Raw genomic sequence first — 19,633 nt, 5'->3', positions numbered from 1 at the left:
AATAAATCAGTTTTATTGTAAATTCACGAGGGGGGCACGAATTAATTTGTTCACCTAATAAATTATAAATTCAAATTGCTACGTCTTCCGGCGCCTCTGCGATTCAAATTCGACTGAAATTAATTGAGAACAAACTAATCAACATAAATTCACGAGGGGGGAGGCACGAATTAATTTGTTCACCTAATAAATTCCAAATTCAAATTGGTAAATCTTCCGAAGCCCCTCCGATTCGATCGAAAACAATTGAAAATGAAATAATCCATATAAATTCACGAGGAGGACACCAATTAATTTGTTCACCTAATAAATTCCAAATTCAAATTGATTCAAATTCGTCGGGAAACAGGTAGGCAGGTGTGAGGCAGCCTCACACCATAGTGAACTCCACAAGTTCACGGTAGCTCGGTGTTTGTCGGCCGAGTGCGGTCTGACTGATACGTGCCGCGAAAACGTCTCCTTTAATGGTTCTTAACCATTTTTTTCTCACTCCTCCGACACGTGCGCCATGTCTCCTCGGCAGCCCCTTTCTGCTATAATGCGCAGCATGCGTCACTGAGTGCATTTCCTCGTAACTACTTCCACTTAATCCTAGACGAGTTGCGAAATCCCGACGGATTCCGACCGTTCTTCCGTTCCCCTGGCCCCTTGACCCCTCTCCCCCTCGCCGCATTTCCCACCGCCGTCCTCGCGAACTCGTTCCACACCTCTCCAGCCGCTTTCCAGTCTATCAGGAACGGAAATTCATCCGTGTAAAACGGTCTCCGAGAAGTCGGGACAGGCTGCGCGCCACGGCGATCATCCAACGAAATAATTCATGTCGGGAATGATATTCGGCAACGGCCGCTGATACTGGATGTTACGGCTCGATTGGACGTAGTCAGCCCCCGGACGGCCCCCGGTTTGATAGGCGCGCCACAGCTCCGGTGATTGATCGATGGCACCGCGGTGAGTTACGATCATTGCGCTATTCGAATGGCGAAACTTTTTACGAACGATCCTGTCCGCCACCGTTACCCGTTGTCCGTCGCGTCGTAATGCTCTTCCGTTTCGTCCTAGTGTCCATGCAATCATAACTATTATCTAGTACCGATAACACCGCTACCTTGTCATTTCTGAAATTACAAGAAACACATTCTGCGCAGAACGGTACAATTTGTTGCGTCTGCCGCACTTATACGCAGGGAAACATAGATATTTACAGGGTGACAAGAATATTTAAACCTCTTGTACGCAGAGTCAGACGAGGGGAGGGGGCACGAATTGACGGGAACAGAGCGTCGTGGAAGGGGGAGGTGCAGTGTCCGAATCCAGAGGATCTAGAAGATCAACAAGTTCCACTTTCTTTGTTGGAAGTTATTATCACGAGTAAGCGCCATAAACCGTCCCCGCTGTTTTATTTCGATAGTACACGTGCTACGTGCTGTACACCGAACGGAGAACGATTTCTAGCCAGGCAATTCTTCTCTTAATCGACGGGACAGATTTCACTTTCGTATGGTCCGCCCTTGTATCGTTCGCAGCTCACGTCTCACTACCTGACCTGCTTCTCAGATGATCTTTATGAACGGAGCACGATGCGATAAGCAACTGAACAGGAGCGAAGCAAGTACTAAACGTCTATGAATAACATTTATTGGCCCTGTTATACATTACAACGTATTTCGTAACGCAAACCTCGAAAACTTCAGCTGGCTGCGAAAATACAAGATTTCTTTTGCAATTTGACTGCAGGAGAATCTTTCTAGATGAATTTATATAATATATATAAATACTTTTTACTTCTTCCGACATATTTTTCTTAAAGTAGCTGAAGAAAATAAACTTGAGGAGAAACTTGATCCGCGAAAGGATAAATTTGATTTACAAAAACGGTTCATTCGCAGTGCGAAACCTGCGCGTACGATTTCGGAGACTTTTGGACGGTGGTGTACTGAATGAAGTTCAGCCGGACCAATCGATGAAGCGGATCCGTTTCATAAAATATAATGTTTGCTTCACGGACAGCGGGGGTGATCACACCTGTGGGCGTCCCGTCGTGAGCGCGACGAAATCGTTCCAGGAAGGGGCTTCGAATTATTTAATTAACAATCGACCGTTTATTCTAGCCGGTGCTGCGGCATGACATTCCGTCTGTTATTTTTTGCTGGGGTGGTTGTTTGCGCTAGAAAACGGATCCGTCGGATCGCGTTCCAATCGACTACGGACGGACGGTGTACTTTCGTCACGTGCACCGAAACCAGCCAAATGTTGTCGTCCCACGACTGTCGTCGTTCGCTCCTCGAGGAAAACGATCCGCTTTACCTCTCGGGGTTTCCTCGGCGTGTCCTGTCTCCTCGATCTCGTCCCTAATAAAGCTAATTGCGACTTCTCCGCCTCGTGGCCCGTCTGCTATCTGCCGCCCACGGCGGCCCTTCTGGCTCTCTCTTTCGTCCCTTCGACTTGTCCTTTTTACGAACGCCACCGCTGCTGCCACAGCCGCGTCAGCCCTCGTCTCCCGTTTCAAGTTCGACGACCACTCGACATCGTTCCCGTTTCGCGATGGCCTCTTAAGGTGTTCCTCTCCAATTTACGCAACCTTCTCGCCCATGGCAGCCAAGAACGTTCCATAGAATTCCGTACTACCCGCCGGTCCTCAGCGACGGACATTCATCATTTTCACTTCTTTCCTTCGACAGAGAAATATACACCATGCTGGACAAAGCAATCATTATACATATCTTCGTTACTTTAGTCCAGGCCTGGCCTGGATTATGGAACTGTGTAACTACGAATCAGAAAGTACTCGGTTACATTTGTCCTAAAGCTTACTTTCTCTCTCTTTCTCTCTCTCTCTCTCTCTCTCTCTCTCTCTCTCTCTCTCTCTCTGGGATAAAGAGTTTATTCATCCTCGAATGTCTTTTTTATTGAATTTTATTCTAAGCATCAGGGGAATAGGGGTAGAATACAATGCAAGAAACAAATTTGACCTTTAGATTCGAGATCAAGGACCATTGTGCGGCAACTTCTCTTTACAAACACATTTCTGCCAAACATTTCACTACATCCTGTACATTAGCACCTCAGCGATGGAGTCTTAAGGTGTTTCCCATCAATTTAGACAACTTCCTCATCCGCAGGAGCCAAGACCGCTACAGTTTGATAGAGTTCGATCCTTACGGGATGTAATTAGCGACGGATCATCAAGCGTTTTGGGTTCAGACGAAGACAAGTTCGATCCACCTGGTGCAAGGTTCTGCTTGTGCCGGAACCATCAGGTTGAGACTGAATTCGCTGAATGATCGGGTTCAATCGTGTTGATCGAGCCAAAGGAAGATCGGTCCGTTTGAATGTTTGATCCAAATCGAGTCGAAATGGTCCGGATCTAGTTGAACTAGTCGGATCAAGCCGTACCGGTCCGGGTCGATCCGATTTAACCGAGAGGTAGCACGATTCCGTTCGATCCGAACAGTTGGAGAAACTTTAAGCTCTTCTATTTTATAACATGGTGCAGTGGGATTAAGACTATTGAATTTAGACGATTTATACAGAGTGTACAATGAATATAACAGTGTCACCATGTTGTAATTTGTTACTGGGATGAAAAAACTTTCGCAGAACTATAAATTGAACGACCGTTCTGTGGACGGTAACTCTATTGTGCGATGTCGGACAGACTTCAAATTCGATCCCTTGATCAAATACAACAGGAGAACTACAGCCGATGTCGGGACGCATTGGTGGAACAACCGGATCCATTGATTTCGACCCGCTTGATAACTTTCCCGCGGGAGTTCCAGGGCACCACCACAGTTTGCGACTTCTGTGGATATACCCTAAGTATGAGATATCTGCTTCTCTACTATCAGGGGCGAGGCGAGGCTAAAAATTCCAGAAAATTAACCCTCGTCACGTTACGTGACACGTTACCGAGGACAGAGTAGTTGTCCTTACTTAATTAACTCGCACGTCTAATAAGGTGAGATGACAGGAGGTTCTTGGCAGCATTGTCGCCTGATGAGGGGAGGGAGCACGAATTGAGGGGAAAAGTTACCCTCTCTCTGCCAGTAGTGGACACGTGGCCGGGTCGCGGTGGAAGTAGGGGAAGGTGGAGTGGAGACAGAAGTCTTAATCTGATAAACAGGTGTATTCAATCCCATTAAATGAAATCGACCACGAAAACGTTGATACAGTAAGCGAAATCGCGTACCATTATAATTTTCTCGAGATCAGTTTCGCTGACGTAATCTTAGGATTTTTTAAAAATCTTCTGGCAGTATTTCCATCGTTGTATGTACCAGTTCCTTGCTCAACTCTGTCCACAATTAAACTCAGCTCGGAATGCAATCTTTCTTGAACAAGTAATTTTTTACTTTCCTGCGTTGTTTTGTATTCTGGCTTTGATGCTGAACGTGCTTCAACAATTCTCTAAGTGCAAATATTGCCGAGGTTTTATCATTTGCACATGTTTAAATTAAATTTACACGAAGAATGCCAGGTATTGGCAGCCAAATTGTTCTTTAATTCTTTAAACCTTAATATTAAAGGTCGAAGACAGTGTAGATTAGACCTTGTGCGGTTTTAAGCGATTTTCGTTATCATAGGTTGAAGAATATTTGAAATGTTGGTCTGAAAAACTGCAATGCAAAATTCACCTTAAGGTCACAAAGTTCAGTGGGGGTTTTAAAACTAGATGAAAGATTTGCCGGTGTTGGAAATGTCAATTTCGAAGTTTTATATTTAGGCCGATGTCGAGGAAATATGTCGTTTCATCCGACTGTGTGCCGTTGGAGTAAACTCGCGCATAGAGAGTTGATACGCGTTGCCGCGTCCTTCGGTTCGCTCATTCCGGGTTTTCGCGGAAACTCAGCCAGAGAATCGGGGCCCGGTAGACTCTAATTTCGCGAGATCCTGGGGTTCGCCACTTCCGTGGCGGATAGTAAACTTCGAATTAACGCGGTTTGCCCACGGGGCCTCCGCGATTCCGCAAGACAGACGGACAACTTCTCGGAAAGTTAAAACCGTGAATTTCTCACGGCCTAATTATTAACTCGTCTACGCCCAGGGAAACTTTTTACGGATTCCAGTGGATCTCGAGGCGCGCGCCCCCGACGGATCAGACTTCGGCCACGTTTAATTAGAATTTAATGTTCGGGGGCGCTAGAAAAGTCCCCGCGCAATAGACCGGCTACTAATGAGTCTGTCAAGTCCCGAACCGATTCCTGATCAAGTATTGAAGTATCATTAGTAGATAAGCATGCCGAGATGCCTTCTAACAGTTTTGTGTCACCCTGTACATAATTAAATTTTATGTTTCCAACGTCGAGAATATTTCTTGGTTGGACACAATTGTTTTTATTCAATCTTTTGTAGCTTTCCGATAAAATCACTCAGACCTGCGTTTTTACATTTTTATTTCGACAGTATGAAATGGACGTCACGCAGCAATAAAAGCAAAAACGGGTTGCACAAATCATCGGAGTATTCCGCGCGCTTTCGACGGTATAACACACGATATATTTATATAACAATTTATCTTCAAACATACGTCAGTGGTTAAATCGATGAAAACTGTAATTATTTTTGTTCCGACTTAACAATATGCAATCACAGGAATTTTAATGTTTTTCGGTTTTATGTTCCGCTTATTTCGTGGAGTACGCGTTACGTCATGCTGTTTGCACGTCAAAAGCTGCCGATGATGATGGCCTACATTTACATTATACATATAGGTACACTGTGAAGTGCATATTCGCAGAAAGATCATTTTTGAAATGTTCCATGCCAATCGTCGACATACAGAAACATTCTGATAACATTTATACCAGAGTACTTTAATTCTGTTCATTAATTATTGTCAATGCAGTGTCCGACGCGAATTTGTGAGTCGCGGAATAATGCATAGGATAAATGCGCATCGCATGGAACAACGCGTAATATAGCAGCATAATTCAATCAATAATCACTGAATAAATCATGTCAGAGAACTGAGTCTGCGTCGAGCATCAAATGCTGAAGTGTTTCAAGTTTTATGATGTGCAAAAGTTGATACATTAAACAAATAGTGAGATGTTGCACCGTGCAGATAAACGACCGTGTTTAATCATGGAAAGACAGAAACGGGTCAACGAAATAAAGCGGAAATGGCAAAACGCGGTTGGGTGTTGGTTCTTTAAACGGGCCTGTGTTGTTACCCTTCGTTACCGTAGACGTTGACGTGCTCTCATGGGGATTCTTAACAACTAAAACTTGAACCTACGTAATACTCACTGGTGCATAACCTATAGAGAATCCTGCATTTTGTCGCAGACTCTTGGGACCGGCTGCTTTCCGTGGCAATAAACTGAAACTGTAACTTAAGCCCCCTTGGTATCCCCGCCGAGAGTACACAGATTTCCAATTATGTGGTCTAGATTACATAAGAATTCTCCGTAACTTAGCGCGTGTTTAACTACTGCGCCAAAAATTACAGCTTCGAGGAACGCCTAGGCAAAACTGCAGCGGTCTGTGCTGTTAGGTGTGCGAATTAATTTTAAACAATGTCTACTTATTCAAAATCAGATAACAATTTAACCGGAAGAATAAGTTCCATATAGAAAACGATGGAGATTATTTTTAACACTGAACACACCGAGCCTTAAAAGGTACATGTTCCCTTATAAAAATGACGAGATTGATTTCATTTAGACTTTGTGCGGCCCCTATTTTAATACGTGCTCTCTACTAAATATATTTATACAACCATTCCTTATGAAATAATTTTTATTATTTCGATAATTGTAAAATAATAAATGTGAAACCGGTTATTTTGACCGGTTTCGTTTTTCCTTCTTACAATTATTGAAATGATGAAGTAGCTTACATGGAAATTGAGTCGATACACTTCTTTATTCAAGCACACATTGTGATAAAAATTGCACAAAGTCGAACTAAATAGAGCCTTGTCATTTTTGTAAGCTGAAACATATTTTGATCGCTTTTAGTGCTCGGTAGGTTTAGTGTTAAGACTTGAATATGTTTCTCTTATTCGGGAATGAACGACATGAAGTCACGGAAAAATTTGTACACTTGATATGTAGTTGAAATATTTATTTTGTCAAACAATATCCGATACGGCTGGGATGTATTTGATGTGGGAGCGTAGTGATTAATGGCTCGAAGTGGCTACTTACGATTAGTGGAAGTACATGATTATCCATCCGCTCCGTAACCCGACGCATTAATAACGGATCAGAAAAACACTGTATCGAAAAACCGGTCAGTTTTTTACAGGTCATAACATTCCCCCCGTTCTCTGTGGCCGATTAATCTCTTCCAGGAAGCGGCTACAGGGAAGTCGTCAGTCAAATTTTCGATTCCGTCCGAAGCTTTTCACCGGTTTCGGGCGTATTTCAAATTCTCGCTTGGATTTTAACGCCATCCATCACGCGGCCCATAAAAAATTGGCCGGATTGGATTAATTTAAAATGCACCCTTCTCCCGGAACCTTCGAAACGAGGAACACCGATCAAAGAAACGTATCACGAACATAACACCACAATTTCTTGAACAGCGTTGGACAATTGTTATAATTCAATTATTTTCCACTCACGAATACCGCTAATCAATTTATTCCTTACTCAATTTTAATTTATTAAAATTGTGCTTATTCATTATGAAAAATTTTAGAATATAATGATTTTTACAATCGACTCCCACAGATAAAAAAAAATTGTAAAAAATAACCTTTAAAATTTTCTCCGCGATTCTGACCGAGCGCAATTTTTTCAAAAAGCTTTTTTCATGTCAGATAATGACCAATCTTAAGAAAGCTATAGTTTTTGTAAAAGTGTTCGAATATTACTGCGAGTGACCAGGTATAAAATGAATTTGATTTCCTCCATATTTACGGTGAGTGAAAATGCATTGAATGTAAGCTTGTATAAAATTAATTCGATTTCCTTCGTGCGCGGAACGAAACCAGTCGGAGAGAAAAATTGTTACTCGGTGAACTGTTACGATCGGGAGGGGGCGGGCGTGAGGGGTGGGGGTTAAAATTCCTGAGAGCGCGATGCATTTTTTGTTAACGCGGCGTACAAGCAATAATGTATCACCGCGACATGTGCAAAATTCATTTCCGCGGAAATATCGTGAAAGACTAGCCGCAGCGAGAGCACGCGATGATAAAGGACCAATAATGGCGTCGATACGAAGCGTCCTATCCTCGCTGACAAAGCTGCAAGGCAACGGCGCGATGACTCGACTTCCGTTCATCGTGATCAATTTGCGCGATTTACGCTGTATCCATAATATTTATTACTTTTCCGTTTGCTGAATAAATTCGGACGCAGTTCGCGATCATCGATTTGTTTTTCACAATAGCTCGTTCTGTTGCGTTAATAACCTCCTATGACATAGCAAATACATCATAATTTATAGAAGAAAGGCACAAATTTTGAGTCCGGTAAAGTAAAGTTTACCTAAATTGAACATTTCCAATGAATATAGAATTTCATTTAGTACCACTTTCTTAAAATTTGTCTAGAAAATTTGAAAATCGCGTAAACACCCGCAGTCTAGTGATCAGTCGATTGCTTGCGAATCAAGACCTTGAAATCGCAAAATATTTCACATCAGCCTACCTTAGAAAATTTCCATGGAACGTCGCGTTTCAGGGAAAAGGAGGGTAACGTTGTTAGTTTTCTACCGGGGGATGAAGTTACGAGCTAGAATCGAGCGGTACACGTGAAATTTTCTTGGTTAAAAAATGAATACAGAAAAACGAAACGAGATTTAAGAGAGATTGAAGACGACCAGGGGGGTGGGGCGAGTTAAGTGTGCCCGCGAGGGTGGAATATTCTTCTGTGCGGCGGAACTTACGAGTTTCACGGAAAAGTGTTCAAGAACCGCGTAACTGCATTAGCCTGCCACGCCGGAAGTTGACTTTGCCCGACAATTGGAGCGCGTACATGTGACGTTTAAGAGACCCGACATAGTTACTGAACTTCTTCGTTTGCTCAGAAATGAGAAATAATCAACAATCGAACTTCTCTCGCTGCGTCCTATGCAGTGCGAAAGTAATAAAAAACATTTTCAATAGTTATTGAAAATATGTGTGCTTTGTACACTCTGAATGTTTCATAGTAAGCATTGCAAAAAAAATTGCAGAAACGAATCAATTTTATGGAAGAACAATAGAAAAAATTGTAGCATGTGGTTATATCTTCTTTTAATACTGTTACGTCTAGTAAGAGTTTTCAGATCGCTTTATTATACATTATACAGGGTGGACGATTTATCTGAAGACATTGAAATATCTCGAGAACTGTGCATCGGATCAAAACAAGTGGGTAATGAAAGTTGTTCGTCGCGAAGAGGGACATCCAATGATACCAAACTCGACCCCCCACCGCCACCCCGTGGGGGTGGGGAAGATAAAAAACTTAAATGGGAACCCCCATTTTTCGTTGCAGATATGGATTCTCCAGAAAAGAATACACAAATTTGACCGAGGAGTTTTTGCATTTTGGTTCACAGATGGCGCTGTAATGGGCAAAAATCAAACTGGATAAAAAATCGTTGAAAATCGCGGATATCTCGAGAAATAAACATCAGATCAGAAAAATAAAAGTAGACGTATTTGATATTTTAAAAAATGGCATTCAATAACACCATAATTGACCCCCAGGGGGTGGCGGTGGGGGGTCGAGTTTCAACTTTCATTACCCACTTGTTTTGATCCGATGCATATAGTTCTCGAGATATTTCAATGTCTTCAGATAAATCGTCCACCCTGTATATCAATTGTTTATTCGGTTTATATGTCTCCAATTCTGATTTGTACTGTTTTTAAACCGCTTACATCGTTATATAAACGTATTACGTAATATGAACTACTTATTTATAATTGTTTGGTCTCGTGTCAATCAGAAAACTGTCACAAAAGTGTCCGGCAGAAATACTGAAAAACAAAACGAGCTCGGTCACTCTGATAAATTGTTCACGGATGAACATCTCCTTCGCTTGTACCGAGACATTGCTATCTCAAGATTCATCATAAAGTATGCAGCCGTGGAATAGCAATCGTTGCGCATTCACTTTCGGAACGGTGATTGCTAAACTTCGCCTGCTAATAGTTTTTTTCACGCGTTTGCCAGTGTTGGTGGAACGGTGCGCTCGAGTGGATCGCGTTAAATACAATCGGGCAGAGATCGTTACGGCATTTGCTCGATAACAGAAAGTCCGCTCCCGGCCGATATCAAACCGGAAGTTCGAAACTTTCCTTAATAAATCTTCAGCCGCCGACCAACCGGGAACGGTGGACTCCAACATTGATACCGTTCATAAAATGGTTTCCCCGAATGCTTCCGGGGTCTAATTATGCTCGAGGAAAAATCGTTCCGGCGTTGGGGGTGAGAGGTTCGTGAGAAGAGAGGGACGCGGGAGGGGAAAACGAAAAAGTTAGTCGGGAGCGTCGTTCGAAAAGCCGGCCACGTAACCGAGCAACTTTCGGGATTATAATTAGTTCCATCGTATTGCCCGAAGCTAGGCTGGCAAATACTGGTTTTGTATATGGTTGCGACTCGCTTTCTAGAGACGTATATATTCTATATACGTGTATATATATACATATATATATACATATAAATATATATATGTATAATTGGAAAATGGTGGCTAACTTGCGACCGGATCCGCAAACCGAACAACGACGGAGACAAACTGGCCACTTTCGAGATACGGTCGGTCCACGTGCATATATTCACGAACGGGATTGAAAGGGAACTAAACATCTCCGAAAATGTTCTCTGCGCACTCTTGGAGCACATGATTCGACCCCTCGGAGAGGGTGCACTGTGGAAAATGACTTGACAACTTTTTATAATCGCCTACAATCGTCATACCTTTGTCATATCAACGAATTTCAGCAGAAAATTTTGGAACAGCATTTTTGACACATTCATTGCCAATGTGACTTGTCGAAAGTTTGCGTTTTTTTATCGTGATTGTCAGTTGCGTCCCTTCCGTGGAATTTGTGTGGGTAGTTTCAGGATTTTATATTTCTTCTGTCTGATTTATATGAATTAAAGCAATAATAAGTATTCAGATTGAAAAGGCTTTGGCACCAGACGTTCAGCCAGCCAGATCAGCTGGCATAAATATCTCCTTCATTTTTGATGACATAAATGTTTTTACATAAAGCAATGTAAATGGTGTCACAAGCTGAATGCTTTGCAAATCTTATTCTTTTCTCAAGGTCTTTCTTCCGGAGTTTTCGAGGCCATTATATTTTTTTTCTTGTAAATGTACCATGTTCGTATTAATAACATGATCTTGAACTAGAATGTGCAAGCAAAAATATACATTTACAAGAAGAAAAATATCAACTGCCCTGAAAACTCCGGAAATAGGACCTTGAGAAAGAAATTAAAATTGCAAAGCACATTTACCTCGGGTTACCATTTACATTGCATTCAAGAGGTTTGTTATGTGTGTGTGTGTCATCACTAGACAGCGGATCTTTATGCGAAATAAAAATAATAAAATTAATAAATACTTTCTGCTCGAATTCCAACAAACTGAAGTGAAATGGACATTTATTTTCATTCTTAATATGTTTAATAGGTTAAAAATAATATGACGGTATTATTAAATTCTTCTAATGTTTTTACTCCTTGAAATTACACCTGCTCATTTTTGTTAAAAATGCATCAAATCCGCTGTCTAGTCATCACAAAATAAAGGAGATATTTAGGTGACAACATTTAGATGAATTACTTTTACTGTACTTTTAGGTGTCCCTGGTCCAGCGACAGCCTTGTCCCAGATTCCCGGGCGTAATGGAGCCCGAACCCGATCCGGGTCCATCAGAGTGCCCGAAGATCAGTGAGGGTGCGTGCTCATTAGGCCGGACCAAACCGGCATGACGGTCGTGTGATCTTGGAGACGGCGCCTCATTTCTGCGGGTTTCTGTCGGCTGAATCAGAGACGGGACGCGATGGAGTGGGCCACGGTTAAGAGAAAGGAATTACGGCGCCGCGATGCGAAACCGGCGCGGCGGAGTAGACGACTCCCTAATCAAGGCGACATTGTCACGGGACGAACAATATCCAGCGTCGACACGCTCGCGGAACTCACCAACCCCTTATACACGCGCGGATTACCGCGCGGAGGATCGCGCTCGCGCGTTCTCCTGCTCGCCTCGCGCGCGGCCTAGCCGGCCGGCTCGAGCGAGCTCGAATAAAAGTGTACAGGCTGTAGCTTATACTGGGTGACCGGTAATCGGTGCTACCACCGGAGAGAAATTGGTTCTACATATATGAATAAACAAAATTTAGAAACAAAGAATTTTTTCGTATCAGAAAAATTGAAAATTGAGTTTTCCACTTTGATGTTGCTAGGGGCGTGATTCTAAGCAACCCTATACATTTTTGTAGGAAGTACATATTGTACAATTTTGACTAAAATCTGACATTTAATTAATTAGAAAAAGAAGCGTCCCACCCCTGCTCTAGTCGAGATCAACGATCTTCCATCTCCAGTCGAAAATCAACTTCAACCATCGATGGCCATCGCTTACAATCCTTTACCCGATTTAGAAAACAAGTTTAGCATCATAGTGTAGAGTGGGTAATTGTGTTGATCGCGGATCAATGATAAAGATTTACAGTGTATCAGTGGATGTTTAGTGCTACTTATGTACAAGATGTAAAGAAATATTCGGTCCTGTGGCTTCGGGTCGATGAAGATCTGCAAAGAAAAGTTTGTCCTTGACGTTGAATTTCAAGGACAAATACACAATTTTCCTCCATCTAATCGGACATGAACTTTTGCACCGATCAAATTTCAAAATACGTTACGAAGCGTTTTAATTCAGAAATACACAGTAGGACCTCGATTAACCGGATCCCGATTATAAACAAATATGCGTTTCAATTTTCAATATGATTATATCACGAAGGGAAATAAATTTTCAAAAATGAAAAATTTATTTTAGAATATAATGTACATTTTAATTATTTCCCTCGGGTCTCGATTATCCATCGGGCCTTAATTTATCCGGGCTGTTTGTCTCCCGGTCAAGCCGGGCTGTTTGTAATCTACAGGTTCGTTATACAGGATGTCTAAAAAATGTCGTACTTACAAGAGGTCGTTCCTGAGGTCATTCCTGTGGTCACAGGAGGAACATCAACGAGCAAAAAGCTTCAACTTTTACAGTAGTGTAATCAGGAAACTTGTTTTTTAAGGCAGAATACGTTTTTTCTGTAGAATAACGTGCTCTCTGTCGTTGCACCCGCCAGTTACCGACCACCCTGTATATACGGTGGCAACGGACCTGTATTAGTGTCGGCAGGGGAAATATGCGTGTTCCTTCGAGTGAAACGCGAATAGTACGCCGTGCAGAGGTATTTCCTCTCCCCTCTATCTGCCGCGCCCCTTTGTTTCCCTCTTCTTTCCTCCTTTTGTCTTTCGCCTCACCCCCCGTCGCCCCTTCTTTTTCGCTTCTCTCAATCTTTCTTGCTACCCCTCCTCGATCCTCCGCCGCGACCACCCCCCTCCAACACCCATCCCCGGATTGTCTTCCCTTTTCTGTCTTCTCTCGTTTTTCCGCGCTTGCGTGAGCCCCGAGACTCTAAGGAGGGTCTCGTTAACGCATAAAGGGACGCGTTACTCGTACCCCTAATGGAAACCAGCCCGAGGAAGGAACCACCGACACGACTTTCACCTTTCTTCGTGTACCCGGTTCACCTACGAGTGTCTGTCTCTCTATCTATCCCACGCGGTTCTTGTTCTCTCTCTCTCTCTCTATAAAGCGTCTTCTTCGGTGGGGAGAGACACGGCATTGTTCCGTGACAGCGATAGGGGCGCGTTCAGGTGACTTCGACCGGTCCCTGATTAAGGAAAAACGAATGGGTAGTGAGGTCGGCTCTGAGAGGGATTCGTTTTCCTTTCCGGGACCTCTGCAGGATCACTGCGTGGTCCCGCCTCGGTGTCCTCGGCAAATGGAAATCCGAGAATTCCGAGCGCTACCCTGCAAATTCAGGATTTATTCGACTCTTCGACAAACTCGGAGCGATGCAAGGTCGTCGTCCGAGCGTAAAATTCTCCTACAATTTTTATTGTTCACATCCTCGATATTAAAGTTACAATTAATTGGAATATTCGAAGATTGAAGACAACACTTTTCATGGAAAAATCTGCTTAGCTTCTTTGAGAATGAAACTAGAAATTTATAAAATGTCAGATCGCGTTCTTTTGTTTCAACTTGGTGTGTTAAAATTATTATTAGAAGGAATGTTCAAAGATTGAAGACAACACTTATCATGGAAAAATCTGCTTAGTTCCTTTGAGAATGAAACTAAAAATTTATAAAATGTCAGATCGTGTTCTTTTGTTTCAACTTGGTGTGGGTTGTAGCCACACTCATGTAGATTAAGATTATCTTTGATTCTTTTATCGAATTATTGACTTCGGATCTTTATGCAACATAAAAATCGTTCGCATCAACTGCAACAAACACGGGCCAAGTAATAATTTGCAATTGATACATTGATGTTCTTGAATTTCTTAATTTTATCGTGTGATTTCGAGTCAGTTGTCCTGGCGATTCTGCTACAACAATAAATACGCATTGTAAAGTCTCGCGAAAATTCGGATTTTCGGGTCGTCAAAGTTCCCCTGTTAAAAGGAAAAATTAAGCCCGCGTCACGGATGGAAAAAGTTGAAAAAAGATCGCGCAGACAGCCGCAGACCGTGAGAGAAATCGGAGAGGATTGGGAGGAATGGAAAAAGAACGGATGAGCGGGGGCGGAAAGTTGTAAGAAATTCGTTCCTCGCTAGTAAATCAGATTTTAAGTACCTGAACTTTCAAATAGAACTCCGCGGACGACCGAGAGTTGCATTCGCAGCCGATTCTTTGCGAGCGGAATATGAAATTGTCTCTTCAATTTTCAGCGGGCAATTAACCTCGGGCTACTCCCCAGATACGATTACAAGCTAATAACTTTAATTAACGTTTTCCCTTTGCGTCCGGTCAAACGTTGTAACTGTGACACAAGTCGACCCGATGAAAAGGAACTCTGGACGAACCGTGGAAGGCTGTAATTATTGTTTCCGAAGGGAATATGGAGGAAACTTTTACGAAGACCTTATAAAAGGCAAGCCGGCTTTCAGAAAAAAAGGAATGGCTGATTCAGTTATTCGAAAATTAGACGCTTTTGTGCAATTCTCGCTGCAATTAACTCGACGCACTGAAGATTCAGAGTAGAATGTAGACTTCCATTCATTTGTTAGTTGACAAGAATAACAAATAATTACGTTACTTAGATGTTTCAAGAAGAAACATAAATAATTCGGTAAATATTGAAAATAGTTGCCCTGATTTGAATCAACAACAAGGTCATCGGAGGTCATTTGGTCCCCTTCTGTCAACATTCACCGATTTATTTACACACAGCTGTTCGTATTACGGAAAATAACGGCATTCTCGAATGCACAAAATAAAAGAGACACAGCGTGCATGATTTTTTAATATTTTTCCGCAAAGCTACGTCGTTTGCGTTTCCGTGGGGAGGGGAACGCAGCTGTCCGCCGACATTTTGCTTTGCCGCGGGTTATTGGATCCAAGAAACGTCGCCGTCTGCGATAAGTAAGGAAGTAAACTGATATCATCCGTTCTTCTTGGAAATAAATAGTTCTTGAAACGTATTGTCAAAACAATACACGGCCGTCGTCGCTTGGGTGGAATTGGATTTCGCGATGGCGGCGGCGCGGCGGCCGGCTCGTGATGTTTCGCGCACCGACGCGCGACGCGAAGTATCCCGTTTCGAAAATTCCATCCGTGGCGTGGGGAGAAATGGAACCCGTAGTCCGTTATTTTCCCCGGAAAGCGTTCCACAAAGGACGCGATCATTTTCCGCAACTTTAAACGCGCCGCTTTGAAAAACGTTCAAACGCTTTGCCACGGCTGCGCCGATCTTTCTTTGGGAATCGCGATTCGACGATTCCCTTTTGTAAATAAGAAATTCAGAAAAAGCCAGCGGGGCTCAGGTGAACGGGAGATGAATGTTTGCACACGTACACGGCGAGCAGCAAAAATGAACCAATGAAATATTTGCATCGGATGATCTGTTTTAAACTAAATAGATAAAACATTATGAATTTCGAACAATGGATGTTGTAATTTCTATCTGCCTCAAAATATTTTTAGATTCCGTTCAAACAGAAAACGTTCATCAATATATTCGCATCGGATGATGTTTGAAAATAAATGGATGAAACAATAGATGTTTTAATTTTTATCTGCCTCAAAATGTTTTTAATGTTTTTCTTCCATGTAAACGAGGCACAAAAATTTGAACAAAAAGTTTAAAGGGAAATGTTGTTCAGAACGGCGACCTTGACAACATAATTCAAGATCATCGGAATGGAGAAAGTAGAACTCCGACTAGTTTACCTGTATCCGCAACAGGAACACCAAACAAACTGAAAGTCCATTTAACCAATAAGAGTTTGCTTTCATTTTTTTTTTACCGTTTCCGTTAGGTCTATTTGCACAGTTAATACAAACAGAGCGAACAACTTGCTCGGTGAACGTAATACATTTCATCCAGGAAATTTGTTTGTATGTTTCTCTTATAGTTGGAAGTTTTTTCGAATTATTTTCTGGCCGAGATAAAACAGAAGTCATCGAAAGAGTATTCCGAGTTTCCAGCCCAAAACACTTCGGGATACTTATTAGAGCAGAAAAACATTTTACCAGGTGGAAATTATGAACGCTCCATTTCAATCGGCGTATCGATTACAGTGATTCGTGAAAAATGGTTTACGTTTCGCATTTATTCGCTCGCGTCTAACTACTCTGCGCGTGTAAAAACCCGTGGTAATGACAGGAAGAGTAACAACGGTTCATAAACGATTTCCAGATTTAAATCCGTTTGGTCGAAAAATGCTTTGAAACGGCAGCAAAACGGCCCGACTCGATTGCAAACGTTTTCAAAGTTCGGAAATACATGAACAAAAAAAGAAAAGGATCGAACGGTTATTGGCGGAAAATGGTGGGCGAAGGGAAATACAAATAAACGGGTTCCACTGAGCTGGAAATCGAGGACGTGTTCATAGTGCGAGAGAAGCAAATGAATGTTTTATGATGCACATGTCCATTATAAGCTGGAAAAAGAAATATTCAAGTTGGAAACACAACTTTATAACAAACTAAAGAGATACACGAACAGACTACGGGCCAAACGAGTCTGATTAGTACTCACACTGCAGAGCATTATGCAAATCATCATTTCCATACTTAATTTTATGGAAATGATGACAGACTTGCAGTGGTAAAAATGAAATACAAAATCGATTATTATTAACGTTTTCTTGCATTTTACAAAGTATCTACGATAATGCATGAAGATCTGCAGTCTGTTAATTAGTTGTGGTTCTAAAAGGAATTTCAAGCTTAGGCTATTAACCAGCGAAATTGAAAATAATATAAAATTTTCTCCTAAGTGTGGGGATAGGCATACGAAAAAATTGGTTGAACGAAGAATATCCGTTGCACCATCCACCTAGATGCATAATAACTTTTTTATGAATGGACCAAACGACTTCAATTTCTCTGCAAGGCTAGAAGAATTAGTATAGTAAGCGAGTTCTAAAAAATATGTTGGAAAAATGCATTTGGTCGGAATTGTGAAAAACAATGTGAAAATTGATTTTTACGAATTTTTTAGCTGGGCCAATAACGAAAATTTCAAAGATGTGTTTGGTCAACTTGTATAAATTATATACGCTCCGGAAATTTCATTGAAATTGGTTAATTGGTTTACGAGTTATAAACGATGAAAAGTGGTAAAAATTGCAATTTTTCAAGATTTTCAATTTTTACCACTTTTGATCGTTTATAACTCGTAAACCAATTTCAATGAAATTTCCAGAGCGTATATAATTTATACAAGCTGACCAAACACATCTTTTAAATTTTCGTTATTCGCCCAGCTAAAAAATTCGTACAAATCAATTTTTACAATGTTTTTCACAATTCCGACCAAATGCATTTTTCCAACATATTTTTTGGAACTCATTCACTAAACTAACTCTTCTAGCCTTGCAGAGAAATTCAAGTCGTTTGGTCCATTCATAAAAAAGTTATTATGATTTAAAGTGTGTGTGTGATCAGTTTTGCTCCTAACTGTATACGCTGGCGTTCTAGGTGGATGGGCCAAGGTGATCTCAAGGTCAATTTAATGTTTTTTAGATGGAACCCAATATTTTTTGCCCTCTAGTGTCTTGTGTAACAAGGCGTCCAAGGTCATGCTTCCACTATTATGCTTAAAGAATATAAATTAGAAGTACCGATGAAGATGTAGTGTTCAAGTGATTAGAATGCATTGAACTGCATCTTACCATCGACAAAGGAAATATTCAGAGCCGTGGTCTAGCACTGGTCCCTGCACGGTACGGAATGTCCCATTTGGGAGGGTGAAGGTTTCCATAAGAAGACGCGTCAGGAAGCCAAGAGCATTCCCTCGATTTCTCGGGAAACGGGAACCGCGAGTCGATGTCCGCCCAGAGAGTATGGCGTTTCGGAAACGAGCTGAATTGCCGGTTGCTCACCGGCGTGCCCAATAACTTACAGACGTTCGTTCTGCTCGGACCGAACGCTGCTGCTGGCGATTACTCGTTCCCGAATATCGTTCCTCGGCTTTACGACGTGGCTCGCGCGATCGATACGCCAAATTGAGCGTGACGAGTTTCCCGAAGTCTCGCCTGTATACAAGCCGCCCCGGCTTCGCATGATCGAAATCTTCCGCCGGCACCTACGCGCGCCCCGACGCCCGCCATTTTCCTAATGGGGTAACTTCGCCGAATATACGAAATTCACCGTGTCGCGAAGAAAGCTACTCTACAACACTGCTAGCTGTACATTTGCAATCTTGAAAAATCCATGTTTCATAAGAAAAGTAAGAATTAAGTGTGGCTAGATTTCTATTTAAAAATTGAGATTGTTACAATAAAATTGCTCAACAAAGATTTTAGTAAAATCGTCAACTTATACAAGTGATTCTGTCTGATTTCTGGTTAGGCTGGATCGTATCCCAAAATGGGGGATTTGCTTTTCGAGGTGGTTGAAACGAAATAATTGCGAATGATTAACAGTAAACACGTGATGTCTTTATTTCACTACTGAAAACTCGCGAACGTAGGTGGTAATGTCGGTCTAACCTTGATCAAACGTGGTTTGCTTTCAGAGCAACAACTGATTGTCCGAATAGTTATTTAAACAATCGGTGTTAGACGTCACTTGCGTGAACACACGACGGATAATTTAATTTGGTTGCAAAAATTATTGAGAACAGTTCTCTCACTCTTGTTGCTCAATGGCGGTATAAACTGATTTAAGAACCACGTGTTGTCGCTATCAGAGTCAGAGCGAACTGAGAGCGAGACTAGCACGCAGTGTACGGACATCCGTTTTGCATAAGAATACAAATGTAACCTGCGGAATTATTGGTTCGCATCTTATTGTCGCCAGTAATCCGCGAATGACGGTTCTGTTTACATTTGCTCGGTTTACATTCGCTCGTTGATCAAGCCATACATGTACGTGCCGCGACATATAAAAGTTGGCGCTAAATTCAATTTTGAACAGATTCTAACATTTTGATCACCCAGT

The 19,633-nt window shown here is 41.9% G+C and overlaps 1 protein-coding gene and 1 long non-coding RNA gene across 2 annotated transcripts in view; one reads left to right on the top strand and one right to left on the bottom strand.

Moving 5' to 3' along the window:
• The window catches only part of LOC143212906 (uncharacterized), a 49,204-nt gene extending 38,011 nt beyond the window's left edge, over nt 1-11,193 (bottom strand). The window contains exon 1 of the long non-coding RNA XR_013009819.1: nt 10,863-11,193. This is a non-coding gene — a long non-coding RNA (uncharacterized LOC143212906). The remainder of the gene's footprint in view (nt 1-10,862) is intronic.
• LOC143212902 (uncharacterized) overlaps nt 1-16,255 on the top strand; it is a 36,220-nt gene extending 19,965 nt beyond the window's left edge. Inside the window, exon 4 of the mRNA XM_076432218.1 lies at nt 11,754-16,255. Coding sequence (XP_076288333.1) covers nt 11,754-11,885 — 132 coding nt within the window. The 3' untranslated portion in view covers nt 11,886-16,255. The remainder of the gene's footprint in view (nt 1-11,753) is intronic.
• Nucleotides 16,256-19,633: the final 3,378 nt, after the last annotated feature.

Source organism: Lasioglossum baleicum, chromosome 10, assembly GCF_051020765.1.
Source record: "Lasioglossum baleicum chromosome 10, iyLasBale1, whole genome shotgun sequence".
Taxonomy (NCBI): domain Eukaryota; kingdom Metazoa; phylum Arthropoda; class Insecta; order Hymenoptera; family Halictidae; genus Lasioglossum; species Lasioglossum baleicum.
The sequence above is the reverse complement of the archived record's forward strand: the minus strand, read 5'-3'. Positions and strand labels throughout refer to the sequence as shown.